The sequence below is a fragment of the Octodon degus genome, unplaced genomic scaffold (assembly GCF_000260255.1).
Source record: "Octodon degus isolate 3935 unplaced genomic scaffold, OctDeg1.0 scaffold00029, whole genome shotgun sequence".
NCBI classification, from domain to species: Eukaryota; Metazoa; Chordata; class Mammalia; order Rodentia; family Octodontidae; genus Octodon; species Octodon degus.
This window is the reverse complement of record NW_004524605.1, coordinates 13317062-13332476: the sequence shown is the minus strand read 5'-3', so window position 1 is coordinate 13332476 and position 15415 is coordinate 13317062. Positions and strand designations below refer to the sequence as shown.

At 46.3% G+C, this 15415-nt stretch overlaps 1 protein-coding gene across 2 annotated transcripts in view; it reads right to left on the bottom strand.

Moving 5' to 3' along the window:
- Positions 1-15415, bottom strand: part of Cyfip2 (cytoplasmic FMR1 interacting protein 2) — a 139686-nt gene that overhangs the window by 84900 nt on the left and 39371 nt on the right. For both annotated transcript variants that reach the window (XM_023713088.1, XM_004629394.3), the window contains exons 10-13: positions 13857-13948; positions 11574-11691; positions 7609-7728; positions 7025-7150 (exon numbers count right to left, since the gene is read on the bottom strand). In XM_023713088.1, the coding sequence (XP_023568856.1) occupies positions 7025-7150; positions 7609-7728; positions 11574-11691; positions 13857-13948 (456 nt within the window). The remainder of the gene's footprint in view (positions 1-7024; positions 7151-7608; positions 7729-11573; positions 11692-13856; positions 13949-15415) is intronic.

Here is a 15415-nt window from a genome sequence, read left to right as displayed (position 1 = left end):
ACCTATAGTATTTAGATGCCAATAGAATATTCACCTCTGACAGGACAAAAAATAATTAAAATTTTAAAAAAGATGCAAAGGAAAGATCATTTTGTATTTATATATACAAAATAGGATAAATGTACAGCTACTTTTGCTTAATTCAATGAGAAGAAAGAGGTGTACTCACAGCGTTTGGACAGAATATCCTGTCTGCTTCTTGTACTATGGATAACCACTAAGAAGATAACAATGTACAGTGTATTGATTATCAAAACTGTCCTATTAATCAGCTGTGAAACTGTCTCATTCATATTTATTTCTCAATAAAAATAAATAAATAAAATTAAAAAAAAACAAAGTCCAACACCCATTCATGATAAAACCCTACAAAAATTGGAATAGATGGTCTTTACTTCAATCTGATAAAAAGTCGTTCTATGACAATTTAACAGCCAGCATTATACTAAATGACAAAAACTAAAAGCTTTCCTTTTAAATCAGGAATAATGGGCTGGCCAAACAGCTCAGTGCATTAAAGTGCCTGCAAGCAAGTGTAGGGCCCAGGGGTTTGATCCCAGGGCCCAGGGGTTCAATCGCTGGGCCTGCTATGCCGGCCCCACTCCTGGGCGCACTGAGATGGCAATTGAGACTGGGTGTGGTGGCACATGCCTGTAATCCCAGCTCTTAGGCTGTAAATAGGCAGATCACTACAAGTCTGATCTAGTAGTGAGACCCAGAACACCCTGTAGACCCTTCCCTAAAATATAAAACTAAATAAATAAAACAAATCTGAAATAAGACAAGGATATCCACTATCACTAATCTTAATCAATATAGTTCTGGTAACATTAGCCAGAGCAATTAGATGAGAGAAAGAAGTAAAAGTAATAATGACAGGTAAGAAAGAAATTAACTTTTCATTATTTGCAGATATTCTACGAAGAAAACCCCAAAAATTCCATTAAAAACTTTTAGATTTAATAACCAAATTCAGTAGTGTTATGGATTATGTCTGGATGTTTGCCAAAGCCTCATGTCATGGTAAACGGTAGGCTTTTCAGAGGTGGCGGAAACTAGTGTTTGTGATTGGTTCATGGACCAATGCTGAGATTATGGGTGTGAGTGCTACACCTAGCTTAGGGCGGGTAGCCTGCATTCAATATAAGGGACAAAAAGAGATGGTGTGAGCTCTCTCTCTCTCTCTCTCTCTCTCTCTCTCTCTCTCTCTCTCTCTCTCTCATTGCTTTTGCTATTTTCTGTTACTCTGAACTATTGCCCCTCTTCCATGTGCTACTCTGCCCTAGAGCCGGCTAATTATAGACTGAAGCCTTTATAAGCTGTGAGCTCAGAAAACCTTTGCCCTTTAACTTTAGCTTTTGGGTAGTCTGTAGGAGCTAGGAGATAAAAGAAACTAAGAAAGGGCTGAGGAGATTGCTCAGTGGCATACGTGCCTGCCTGGTGAGTGCAAGGTCCTGTGTTCAATCCCCAGGACCAAAAAAAAAAAAAAAAAAGAAAGAAAGAAAGAAAAAAAAAAGGCAATAACATAGGTGGATATAAGGTAAACACTCAAAAATCAATAGCATTCTGGTACACAAATTACAAGATGACTGAAGGAGAAATTAAAGAAATGCTTTACAGAATAGCATACAAACAATGAAATACCTAGGAATCAATCTAACAAAGCAAGTAAAAGAGCATTACATGAAAACTACAGTACTTTGAAAAAGAAGACTGAAGAGGGTATCAGAAAATGGAAATATAACCCTTGCTCTTAGGTAGGAAAAACCAATACAGTGAAAATGGCCACATTTTCAAATTTGTTATACAGATTTAATGCAATCCCAATTAAAATACAATAGCAAATCTCATAGATTTAGAGAAAACATTCATTTGGGACCAGAAGAGACCTAGAATAGCAAAAGCAATTGTGAGCAACAAAGGCAAGGATGTGGGAGGCCATTAACCGGTATCCATTCTATTCCCCTGCTGAGTTAAGTTTATGGTCCTTCTCACCCCGCCTATTTCCCATAAGTCTCCTGCTATGCCCCGGAGGTGGGACTTCCTGTCATAGCCCGGTTGCCTAGTTACTCACGCCGACGTCATTTCCCTATGCCTCCACTATATATACACCCAGCACCTCCCCTAAATAAACGGGACTTGATCAGAATCCTGTCTTGTCCTCATTTCTCGTGTCTCCTGTCTTTTATCCCCTCTTCAATTCCCCGCTCCTCCCCCAGGTGACCTTCATTGACTGACCGCCTGGTTCGGGACACAAGGGGACATCACAATCCCTGACTTAAAATTATACTACAATTACTGAGATACAATCAGCATGGTATTGGCAAACCAAGACCTGATGATCCATGTAACAGATTAAAAGATGCAGACACAACAGCCACACTCAGCCACCTTATTTTTGACAAAGGAGAAAAACACCTTCACTGGAAGAATGACAGCCTCCTTAATAAATAGTGCTGGAAAAACTGGCTTTCCACATGCCAAGGATTAAAATTGGAACCATAACTTTCACCATACACTAAATTAAATTTAAAATGGATGAAAGTTCTAAATATTAAACCAGGAACACTAAATCTGCTGGAAGATAAAGTAAGTAGAACTTCTGAAGGCACTGGTGTAGGCGAAGACTTCGTGAACAAAACCCCCATCGCACAGGAACTATCACAATCCACAACTGGGATTTCATCTTATTAAAAAGCATTTGTGGGGCCGGGGAGATGGCTCAGTAGAATAAGCGCTTGCCTGGCAAGCCCAAGTGTCTGAGTTCAATAAAAAAAAAGCATTTGTACAGCAAAAGAAACCATCAGCAGAGTGAAGAGACAACACACAGTGTTGGAAAAATTTTTTTGCCAACTATTCCTCGACGAACCAATATCAGAATATATAAAGAATGCAAAAAAGCCAGACCTTCCAAATTTAAAGACCCAGTCCAAATATAGCCTTCAGAGATGAACAGATATTTCTTAGATATAGAAGTAAAAATTTCAAATAAAGTAGAAACAGCAAATAGACGTATGAAAAACTGTTCAAAATCATTGGTTATCTGAAAAGTACAAACTGAAGCAGTGCTGCAATTCCATCTTGCCCCAGAAAGAAAGGCTATGATCAGAAAATCAACCGAAAACAAATGCTGTGGGGCTGTGGAGAAAAAGAAACCCTTCTCCACGGTTGTAGGGAGTGAAAATTGGTGCAACCACCTTGAAAATCAATGTGGAGATTCCTCAAAAAACCAGGGCTAGAAGTTCCATTTGATCCAGCTAGTCCCCTTCCAAGTGTCTGCCTGGAATAACTAGAAGCATCCCACCACAGTGACTTATGCACGCCCATGTTTACAGCGGCACAGTTTTTATTAGCTTGATCATGGAAATAGCCCAAATGTCCTTAAACTGATGAACGGATAAAGAAAATGTGGTTGTTTTCTACATGGAGTACTACTCTGCCATAAGGAAGGTTAATCTGGAGACATTTCAAGCTATGGGATACACCCCGAGACCATATTCTTAAGTGAAATAAATTTGACACGTGTAAATACCATGTTGCTTCTCTGGTGTTAGAAACCAAAAAGGTAAGTAAGGACCAAAATGTACGACAGGTATTGTGAAATGGGAGGAAAGTGCTCAAACGAGTAGGGGAACAAGCTTCTACACAGCCTAGTAATTCCTCTCCTAGTACACATCCAAAAGAAACAAAGACATCTATCTACAGAGAAACTTGTATACGAATGTCCATGATGTCATTGGTCATGATAACCAAAAACTTCAAATAACCCAATGTTCATTTAACCAGTGAACACCTACACAAATATGGAATATCAACATAATGGAGTATTACCCAACTCCAAAGGAACACCGGCACATGCTACACAGCACAGCCCAACTATGAAGACCGCAGAAATCAAAGAAGCCAATCATAAAGGGCTACATAGTGTACAAATCCATTTATACAGAGTCTCCAAAACAAGAATATGCACAGGGACAGAATTAGATTAATGTGAATATGAGTGGGGGGGGTGACTGCTGATGGGTACATGTTTCTTGTGGCTATGACAAAAATATTCTAAAACTGGACAATATAATGGTCACACATTTTGAGAACAGGCTACAAACAATTGAACTATATAATTTAAAGGGATCAATTTTGTAATATGTGACTTCAATTTCACTAACACTATCATTTAAAAAATTCTATAGATTAAAATAACAGAGTTAGGGGATGGGCTAGAATTGAATCATTCATTACCAACACCAGAGGCCAGAAGATAAGTAAGGAACAAAATGTTTGGAAAAATATTTACAGATTAGAATTCTCTATGTCTTGCCAACTATAAGTGAGGTGGAATAAAAACATTTACAGACATTCACATTCTCTATTTTTTTTTTTTTTTTTTTTTTCGCTAGCCATGACCTTTTCTTAAAAGCTTTGGAGGACTTACTTCACAGGAAGAAAGAGGCAGAGGGAGATCCACCATAGGAAATTAACATAATTGGCGAGAAGAGGAAGAGGAGGACCTAGCTAGAATCAGTAGCCAGGTAGCAGGGCTAAGCACAAATCAATACAAAAGACAGGGCTTCAGAAGGAAAAGCTCCAAGGAAAAAACAATCAAAGTTTTAAAATATTGGTTAGGATTGATGTTTTTGTAAGGCGTTTTACACTTTGTTGGTTATACTTGGGGATTCCTTTTTAATAAGTTCATGGAAAACAAAAACATAAGGCACTGGTAGCTGGGCTTAGTGACACACACCTGCCATCCCAGCACTCTGGGAGACTGAAGCGAGAGGATTATACCCGTAGCAGTTGAGACTCTCAAAATAAACATATAAAACCACTGGAGATGGAGCTCAGTGTGAAAGTTCTGGGTTCCTTCCCAATTTACACACACACACACACACACACACACACACACACACACACAATGGGAACTTTAGGAACAACTACAATTACACAAGGGTATAACAGCATTCATAATGGACCATGTGACTTGCTCCCGAATAGTTTGCTGGGCCTCATAATTTAAGGTAATTACTTATTTTTATCAAAAAGTATGAAACTATGGGAAGATGGAACTGAGCATATGGGGTGGTAGGTGAGGACAGGAGAATCAAACCCTTATGTCCTAAAGTAGGAAAGAAACAGAAAATGCTATAAATTGAAAAACCAAAACAATGCCTCTGGGCCCAGAGCTGAACAGGACAGAAGACTTGCTTCCCATTTCGGCAGCCAAGGGGGGAGCGGGGGTTTGCAGGTTGCTGTTCTGCTTTGTTGTATAACCATTCTTTTGCTTTTAAAAGATTTTAATATGATCTACTAATACCCTAAAAGTAGCAAAAGTTGCTCCGCATAGCAAATGAAGGACTAGAAGGCAAGGCAGCAAAATGTCCTATTGCTGGGATCTGGACGTTGTTTGGAGGCTGTGGAAGACGGGAAGGGGGATTCTGAAGGAGTATTCCCTAAACTGCCTACAACACAACCCTTTCTTTTTATTGAAGAAAGACACATGGGCAGCTTGCATGTATCCCTGACTCTTAGCTTAGGTTCTTATTTTAGACAGGCTTGCGGAAGACTTTCTCCCTCCTGCTGCAGACTGGGAGACTTCCTTCTAGATTTTCTGTTAGCTAAGGAAGAGGTGAGAGGTCAGGGGGCCACACAGGACAACAGCACCTGCAAGACAAGCCTTCCCCTGACAGAAATTAAACCCCTGAACCTCAGTCTCCAAAAGTACACTCTGCAGATCTCCTAAGGAACCTTTCCAACCTCTTAAGTCGTATGATCCTTTAAGCTTTTGAGCTCCTATACAGTCATTCTCTTTTGATTCTCCACAATAATCCTGAGATGAGAGAGGTAAGACTGGCACCATTTTAGACATAGGGAAGCTGAAACTCAGGCAGATGTGACCATCGAGCCTTGGGCTAGGATACAAGACTCTGGCTTTCCGATCAGCCCGTGTCAGACTTCGAACTCTAAGGACAGAGGTAGCTACACTCGCAACCTAGTACGAAAGAGTTTTCCTCCCAGCAGAAATACCATTGTGTAACCAAAGAACTTGAGCTCATGAAGCAGGATGTAAGAGTCTTCCATAATCAAGCAAACAGAGTAGTTACAAAGCAGGACATAAGGAGTTTTCCCTGTAGAAATAACCATCATGGGTTTGGCATATGTAACTATGTATGCCTTTATGTTCTGATCAATTATACAAAAGGATAAAGTTATAAACTTGAAAACTAAGAAAAAACATTTCGTATAAGCAGATTACTGCACATGATATTCTTTCCCTTTAAAAAACAACAATATACCGTGTAGCTTTGTACATACGGACATCCTCTGAGTGGCTGCACAGAACTTAACAATGTAACTATGTTTCAGCTGACTCTCCTGGTCCCTCCTGCAAAGAGACACGTGATCCGCTTCACCCGTCCTGGTATTATAAACAGCACTGTGATAAATATCTATGTACTCATATCTCACAATCGTTTTACTTCCCTGGGATATATTCCCAAAATGACAATGTCGAAGCCAAAGGGTATAAATATTAAAACCAAACATGAGCCGGCATGTTGCCTGCAGAAGCCCGTTCAGGCAGCCTGGCCGCCAGTCACCCACGCGTGTGTGCCTCCCAGACTTCTACCTGCAGCATGTACCACTGGGCTTTCCAATCTTTCTCTCCTGACTGCTCACCACCTCCTCCTGTCTTAGTTGCAGTCTGCAGTTCTCTGATCACTTATCTGTCTGGGTATTTTTACTATGTCCTTTTAGCCACATGCTTTTCATTTGTCTCTTTTGATCTTTTCTCATAGTGAAGCAAACGTTTTCCTTGGGCATGCTGAGGAACCTGCCAGTTCTAACCAGTTTGGAATAAGATGTTTGATCAGGGATTAACTTGGGGGGCAGAAGGAGACAGGCAAAGGCATGCACATAAAGACAACCAAGACTGAGGCATGGCTGGACCCATTTTCCAAAACTGCAGTAAGCCACAGGCTTGAGTGGGATGGGAGACACCGGGAGAGAGATGGCATGAGATGGCACCCACCTCCACGAAGGCGAACTTCTCCTCACTGGTGTAGTTGTAGCGCGTGGCTCGCTCGTACTCCTCCGCTGTGCCTGGGCAGTCCTTGTTGCAGAACTTGTCTGTGGGGTGCACCAGCTTCCAAGAGTACTGGGAAGAGGGAACAGTCCAAACACCGAATCAGCTGGTGCGGGCCAGCAAGGTGCCAGGGGTCCGTGCAGCAGAGGAGTGCTCATCCAGGCAGAGGGAAAGGGGCGTGTCTGGGCTATGGCAAGGAACAGCCTTCAACACAGGAGGAACAAGGCAGCCACACACAGAAGTATGTGTGCACACGAATCTGCCTATGTGGCACCTCCAGCAGGGGGCAAGGCTACACAGACAGAAAGTGGGCTGCAGGCATGCTGGGCAATAGGCGCAGTTTCTTTTGGAAATGATGAAAGTGCTCTAAAGTGAAACGCGGTTGTACAACGCTGCAACACTTTTACATAGTGTGATGTGTGAGTCCTGCCTCTGTGAAGCTGTTAAAAAAGAGTGCTGCGGAGAGGTGGAGCAGACAGATTCTTAGCGAACAGGGGTCAGTGGGAGGCCCAGGGCTGGAGGACACTTACCACCTCCATGACGTGGGCACTCCACTTGGACAGGAGCTGCAGGCCCCGCAACGCCAGGTCGAACAGTTCGCGGTACTCCTCGTCCGACTTCTGGCTATCCAGCCCAGATCCAGTCACCACCTTGGGGACACTGAGCGTCACGCTCTCTGCCCACGCGCCTCCACTAAGTTACATCAGCGAGTCCCTCTGAGGACTCTACAGGGAAGTGCAATCATTACATCCCTTTACCAGGTTAACCGGCCTCAGGCAGCGTCCTGCCGAAAGCCATGTGGCTTGTCAATGGCTGAGGGTCACAGATTAGGAGGTGTAGTGCCAGAGCCCCACGCCTAACCACCCTGCGCGTGGGAGTCCAGGCTTTCCAGCTCTTTTCACTGCATTCACAGCAGGAGCACAATGCAGACCAAACCAAAACCGAAGAATGTACTCTTGCACTAAGACAATAAATAGAAATATGCATGCGAGGAACAATGACTTTCACACAACAATCTGTTTTTGTGTGTGGTTTTGGAAGTCGAGCCCAGAGCCATTATTTTATCATTTAGTTTTATCTGCAGCCCTTTTTACTTCTTATTTGGAGACAGATTCTTGCTACATTGAGCAGGCTGGCCTTGACTGTATAACCCTTTGGCCTCGGCCTCCTGGGTAGCTGGAATCGGGTACACCAAGGCATCTGGTGGGATTCCCTTTGATTTTCTACCCTATTTCATATGCAAATCACAAATCACTACATTGATTTCATAACTTCTTTTGTCATGACTCCACCAAGCTCTGATTCAGACCAACCTCTGCCCGTCTGTCTGTCTGTACGGATACATTCTACAAAATGCATCTGCATGTGCACAGACAAGCTACACTGGCCACGTGTCCACGCATGTATCGCCAGTCCTGGTAACGGGCAGATTTGCTTCTACTTGCCAGAAGCAACACTGATTTCTCAGGCACTTGTACCCACGTGCATGTCTCCAGCTAAGGCGGGACAAAAAGACTCGAGGCCTTCTGTGTTAGCTCTCATACTGTAAACAAAAGTCCTTTCTACTCAGTGCCACGCTGGTCACAGTTTTGTGCTGCTCACAGGAGACATCACAAGTGGAAATGACCCCCTAAGCACATGGCTGATGTGCTATCTGTAGGAAACATCCAGAATAGAGACCTACAAGACAGGGCCAATTGCTCGGGGTGGAGGATTGGAGGGGCCCTGCCTGCGACGGAGCTGTCACACCTCCTGGAAACAAACACATGCTTCGGCTTAGATTAGGTTAAGAGTAAGTGCTAATGCTACAGGTTCTGGGTTAATGTGAATGAATTCACAACATGCAGGATAGCCTCTAAGGTCTCTACATAGAAGCACATTAAAAAAATAAAGTTTGCATTTATGTCAGACTCATTTTTATGTTGTTTTGTTTTGAACTTTGCTTTGGGGAAGATGTAACACACGAAGTTGTTCAGTCATGTCGGGCTTGCCTGGGGTGGCCGGGTGACAGTCACAGAGTTGACTGTAGAAACTTGGAAGCTTTAAAAGCAGATGCTGGGAGATTTCTTTTGAAGAATGTCTTTTTTGAACCCTAAAAATTAAGTCACTTTTTCGAGATGAAAAGCTTGTGGATACCTTCAAAACATGTTGTATTTTAAGTGCATCTGTTAAACTTTACAAACTTGAGGTATGTTTTTTTGTGTTAAAATTAATGAAGTTTTATGTATCCCCTTAATCAGTGAAGGACAATCCTGATTTCTGACCTACATCAACCCCCTAGTTTGCTGTAAACAGTACTAGCACATCCGTGAAGCAGGCTGTTACACAGTATTAGAGTCCTTGGATGATACGTGTGGGGGGAAGGTAGTTTCCTATCAAATAAAAGTTAATTTCTTTGAAAAAAAAAAACAAAAGCACATACAGGACAAAACTATGTCTTCTTTGGTTGATGAAAATATTGTGCCGAAGGCTCCACAACTCTGCATTTCCCTCTCAAGACAGTTAAAGATGTGCTAATTCAGAGCTCAGAACCACGCTGTAGAATCCAAGTACTGCGGTACTGACAACTGGCTGCATCTCACAGGCATACAGTGAGCATAGCAGGCCCTCTGGGAATCAACGGGTCACAGAATGCCAGGTAGGAAATACTCAGAGAGTAACACTGCGCCTACACGGAGTACGTGCAGTCCTGTCGCTGCTCTTAGACCACAGGAAAACCTCCCTAGGAACGAAGGCGCATCAGTACTCTCGGAAAGTGCTTTGTGAGGCTCAGCGGGGTGGACCAGTACATTGGTAAGAAGGCTCAGGGCTTAGGCTTGATCTCTTCATGGGAGCCACTAGCATAATGTTCACACTGCCTGCCTCTGTTAAGACTGTGCTCACTTCAAACACAGTGCTCTGGTGTTATGGTTTGTGTCTGGGTGTCCCCCCCAAAGCCTCATGTCATCACAGGGTGGACTTCTAGAAGTAGTGATTAATTCATGATCCAGTGCTGGGATTGTGGGTGTGCTACACCTGCCCTGGGGTGAACAGCCTGAACGCGGTACAAGGGACAGAGAGGCTTGCTCTCTACCACTGCCGCTGCTCTTCCCTGTTCGCTCTTGCTGTGTTACTGTCTCCCGTCACCATGAGCAGCTGCCTCTGCCATGTGCCGCTCTGCCTTGGAGCCAGCTGAGCACGGAGTGCAATCTCCACTAACTGTGAGCTAAATAAACCTTTCCTTCTTTCATTTGGGTGTTGGACATTTCATCCCAGCAATGAGAAAAAAGTAACCGAGACACTATGATAAGTGATATTTCTAAGCGATCACTATCGCTGCTGGCCACGCAGCAGAGTCAGAGAGTAAGAGGTGTGTAGGGTGGGGCGGAGCCATCCAGCGCAAAGGAGCCCGGGGGCCAATGTGTAGCCACCAGGGCGCACATACATTAAAGGTCGGCTACAGGAAGAGACAGAGAATGCATGTTCCCAAATATTATTCTAGGACAGTAGGATTTTTATATCAGATTGTCCCTCCTTCTGCTATCTGTTTTTTCCTGAGGTTGGGGCACTGACCATGTATCCATGTTCCAAAAAGAAAAATGCAATCAAACATTACTATTGAGACTACAGTCAAGGACAGTGGCCCTTTTGTGACCCTGACCCTAACTGCATCTGTAATTTTTTTTTAACCACAATCATTCATTCCTGTGTAATTTTAAAAAAAATATTTAAATGGTGTTAGGAACAAGAGAGTTGAGAACCAGCTCTGTTGTCATCAACGGTGGAGGTGCCTGGGTCCCACACAGGCAGAATTAACTCCTAAGCCCTTAGGATCTACCAGGCACAGTGCCTGTTCTGTGCACATTATTTTGTGTTCTTAACAACCTTTCAGGATAGATATCCCCATTTTTGGGGATTGATACACAGAGATTATACATACTTACAGGGCATGATCTAATTTTTCAATCTACCCATACGGTGTCCAGTGGGCACATGAGGGCAACCAACATACCTAACTCCTCAGATACTAATCATTTCTTTGTGTTTGGGATTATCCAGAAGGTGACTAGCTGTTCTGAAATACTTGCTAGCTGCCATCAGCTATGGTTACCCCACTGTGCAATGGAACACTGAAGGATTTTCCCCCTGTCCAATCCATTAACTGCTGGGTCTTCACTACCCTGGCCCTGTTCCCTTCCCAGGCCTCGGTATTACAGGCACTGTGCAGATGAGGAAACTGAGGCACAAGATGTTGAGTTATCTGCAAAGGACAGTGACACAGCCAGAATCAGTAAGGCCAGGTGAGACACAGCCAGAGCGTCACTTATGCTCCTTGACGGGAAGGTCAACCTTACTACGCTAACATGTTCCGTCTGGCTCTGAAGCCCACACGTGTGGCAAGGCTGCCCTCTGCCGCAGACTGTGTTCCCTCCCCGTCACTCTCCATTATCCCTGTGTTTCTGTCCTTTGCAGACATCCTGTCCCCTCCTGGCCTGGGCGCACCTGGGCCGCTCACCTCACTGTTGCTGTAGCGAGCCAGCTCGGAGATGAAGCGAATGTGGTCGTCCCGGATCTGCACCATCTGCTCGCAGATGTTGTACTGGGGGCTGATGCTGCTCTGCGTGCACGTCCACCTGGAGAGACAGTCGCGCGGTCAGGGGGTCCTACCCCAGCGCCGGCTGCACCAGGTTCCTTCCACTCACTGGGTGTTTCTGGTCCTCGGCCAGTACAGCCGGCTCCCCTGGGTGGAGCCAAAACATATTTCTGCCACCTCAGCACCAGAGCCTGCTGAGCACAGCGCTGGAGACCCTGTCGAGTGCAACAGTTCTTCCTCATCCTCGGGCCCACGGCTCTGCTGAGATCCAATCCCAGGGCTCTCTCGTACCTGTTCCAGTACTTACCAGCTACAGCGGAGGGCTGAGGGTAGGGATCACAGCCTCTCTAGGAACACAAAGGGCTGCAGTCCCAGCTAAGAAAACAATCAAAGTGGCCAACCTGCCCCCACCTGGCTACGCACTCTACACATCGGCGCTCACAGGGGACTCCAGAGGGCCTTAGGGCCCAGACGGGAAGACAAGATGGGCTTGTGTCCCTTTTCCAGCGGTGACCTGGTGTCAAGGATACACCCCACGATGAGAAGGCCACTGCGAGAAGCATCTCGCTCTGCCTGGCCTCTCTCCTCTCCCCTTCCTCTCACCTATTCTACTTTCCCTTCCTCTTTCCTCTCACCCTTCTCCTCAACTCTTTTCTGGAAGACATCATTAGGAAAACCACCCTGAACGGATAAGGAAGTGAATGAAAATCCTCCCTTCTCTTACCCTCTCCCTCTGTCTGGTGCTGGTGACCTGGAAAGGCAGCCGAGCGTAAGCCCTGAACAAGCAGAAAGCAGCTGAGGAGAGCTGGGCGAAGGGTGGACACTCATAATCCCGGGTACGCAGGACACGAGGCAGGATTCCGAGAGTGAGGACAGATTGGGCAGCTTAGCAAGACCATCTCAAGAATAAGTGAACAGGGCTGGAGATGCAGCTCAGTGCCCAGATGCTGGGTTTAACCATCATGTAAAACAAAGTAAAATAAGCTGGGTGTGACAGCTCATGCCTTTAACCCAAGTACTCCGGAGACTGAGGCAGGATTGTTGTGAGTTCAAGACCCACAAGGCCAGCCTGAAGTAAATAGCAAGACCATGTCTCAAGAAAAAAAAAAAAAAAGACAAAACCAAAAATTCAACAAAAAAGCAGGGCCTGAAGCAGTTTTCATACAGAGGCTCAGAACAGTGACAGCCTTCCTCATGCTGAGATTTGGTCTTCTGATGGTCCTTACTTTGCACCACTTCTGGGGTGACAGGCACACTGTCACTTGAGCCCCTCACTCCCTACCTGGTCATAACACAGGCTTCCCTCCCACGAGCTGCGGGTAGCACAAACCTCTCCTATGGTGGCTTTCCTTGGAGACCAAGCAGGTGCCGCTTAAGGACGTTCTGATGGTTTGTTTTCTTCTTTATTTTGGATACTGGGGATTGAGCCCAGAGCCCTACACATGCTAACCAAAAACTTTACCATGGCCCTTTTACAGTTGTGAGACAGGGTCTTGTTAGGTTGTCCAGGCTGGGCTTAAACTTGTGATCCTCCAGCCTCAGCTTCTCAGGTGGCTGCGATGTGGGTGTGTACCCCCACATCCGGGTCACCGGCATCTCACACCACAAATGGGGCAAGACAAACACAGAGAGGTCTCCACACAGCCTTGGGGACCAAAGGCACAGACAAAGCTGGAGCCAGTCCCTCTCCAAACTCTGGGGGCCCACTGACACCTAAGTCCTGGCTCAGTCCCCAGCATGCTGGTTTAGAAAGTGACCTAGGTGAGGCTCTCAACCCCTGCACTGCTAGAGCCATCCAAGCTGTTCACCTAACCACGTACTTACTGCATGGTCACAAACCCTGAGCAGTGAATCAGGGTAATGGAGGACACCACCATCTCTCGCACCTGACCACCAGGGGGAGAAGGGCTCCTGCTGTCCCGCTGAGGGGATGCGAAGGTTACTGCCAAGTCGGATGAGGGACAAGGTGAGGCTCTGAGCCCTTTTGAACCAGGCAGCAAAGGGCAGATACAAAAGGGCTCAGAGCACCCTCTAGCCACTCCCCTCCAGTGGTGGTGGTGGCGGCGGTAGCAGCGGCAGTGTCATTGTGCAGGGAACCTGCTGGCCCAGGCTCTGGGGAGAGGGGAGGGGCTGAAGTGGCCCCTCGGCCCCCTGCCCGGGCTGGGCGTCCTGCGGGAGCCAAGAGACATTACGGCAGGCACTCACTTGGACTTGTTCTCTTCATAGTGAGCACTGGTCTTAATGTATCTGGCCAGCTCTATCTGCATGTCGCCGAAAAGAGGCACCACCTGCAGCTGCTGTAAAGGAAGCAAACAGCGCGTGAGACACAGGCCACGGAAGGCTGGGTGGCCGTCTTCACCGACAGGCCCCCGTGTGCACCTGGGACCGGTATCTCGTCTGCACTTAGCCCTAGCCAGCATACAGGGCCTCTGCTGCCTCCAGCCAACTCCATGTTCTGAGAGACTGAGCCCAGAGAGGCGGAGTAATTTGCCAGAGGTCACACAGCCAGGTAAGCGAACGAAGGCAGCAGAACCCACGGCCGTCCTCTCTGGGCTGGGTCTTCTGTGCTCTATAACTTCCCCAGGTCAGAAATGCTTGCTGCTCCAAACCGTGCTCCAAGTGTAGGTGCCCGCGCATGGCTGCTGGCTAGGGCCTCCACGAAGGCATCATGTCCATGACAGCGATCGAGATGGTGTACCTGACGCCGGAGGGCAGGCACTCCCAATCAAAAACCAGGGCAAATGAGGGGGACTGCAGCTCCTGCACTAGACATCATGCTGAGGACTTTCAAAACCGTCTGGAGCCACACAGTGGCCTATGACATCAGGGCTACCGACACTTGCATTTTAAAAATGATGAAATTGGTGTGAAGGAGGCTCCGTAACTTCCATGTTGGGCCAGCTGGAGTGCAGGGGCTGGGATCCTACCCTGAGGCTCTCACGCACTAATCCCACTGAATCCTCGCAGGCACAAAGAGGATGCTCTGAGCATTTATGGCTTTTCAGACTGGGAGACTCAGTTCCGATCAGATTGCTGCCTTACCCAAAGCCAGCTGCTTTCTACGGTGCACTGCAGGCCTGCCCTGGCCTATCTGTGAAGAGACCGTCTTCCGCCACCCTACCAGCCTCATTCACGCTGAATAAGGCAGATCTGGCGGTGGTGGAGAACCTGAGGCAGGTGTGCCACAGTAGGCTGTTTGTACCGCTGAAAGCCCCAAGAGGTTCACCATCACTGCTCTAAAATGGGCACTGTTTTCATTTGCCATAGTTTCAGAGAAAATTTTAAATTTCCTATTCAAAAAGAGTCCAAGCCAAGCCATGAGACGCCTCCTGGTGACTTCTGCTCCCTATAACCTCAAAGACTTAGTGATATCCAGCCCAGGCCAGAGACCTCCCCTCTGCCCACTCAAGGGGTTTTGTTACTAACATCAAATTCAGTGTCCCTGGGTCTCAGCCTTCAGGCCTGGCTTTGTGTCTCCAGGGTTCAATATTATGCGACACTGGGAACATGAGTTCAATTCTGAGGTACGAAATTCCCTTGTAAAAGTTATGGATGGATCGACTGCAAGTTTGTGCTTTCAAAGATTCGGGGCCTGAAGATGAGACTTCAGAGGCACAGGGACAGATGGAAGGGAGGGTGAGCTGAGGTGACTCTGGCTGGGCTTTGGAAAACGGGGACCCATGTTAAGTGAAGTCTGAAATCCTCCTGTTTCCCTGAGCTCTGGTGCACATGCAAATCAGAGCGAGGATTCACACGGAGGTACC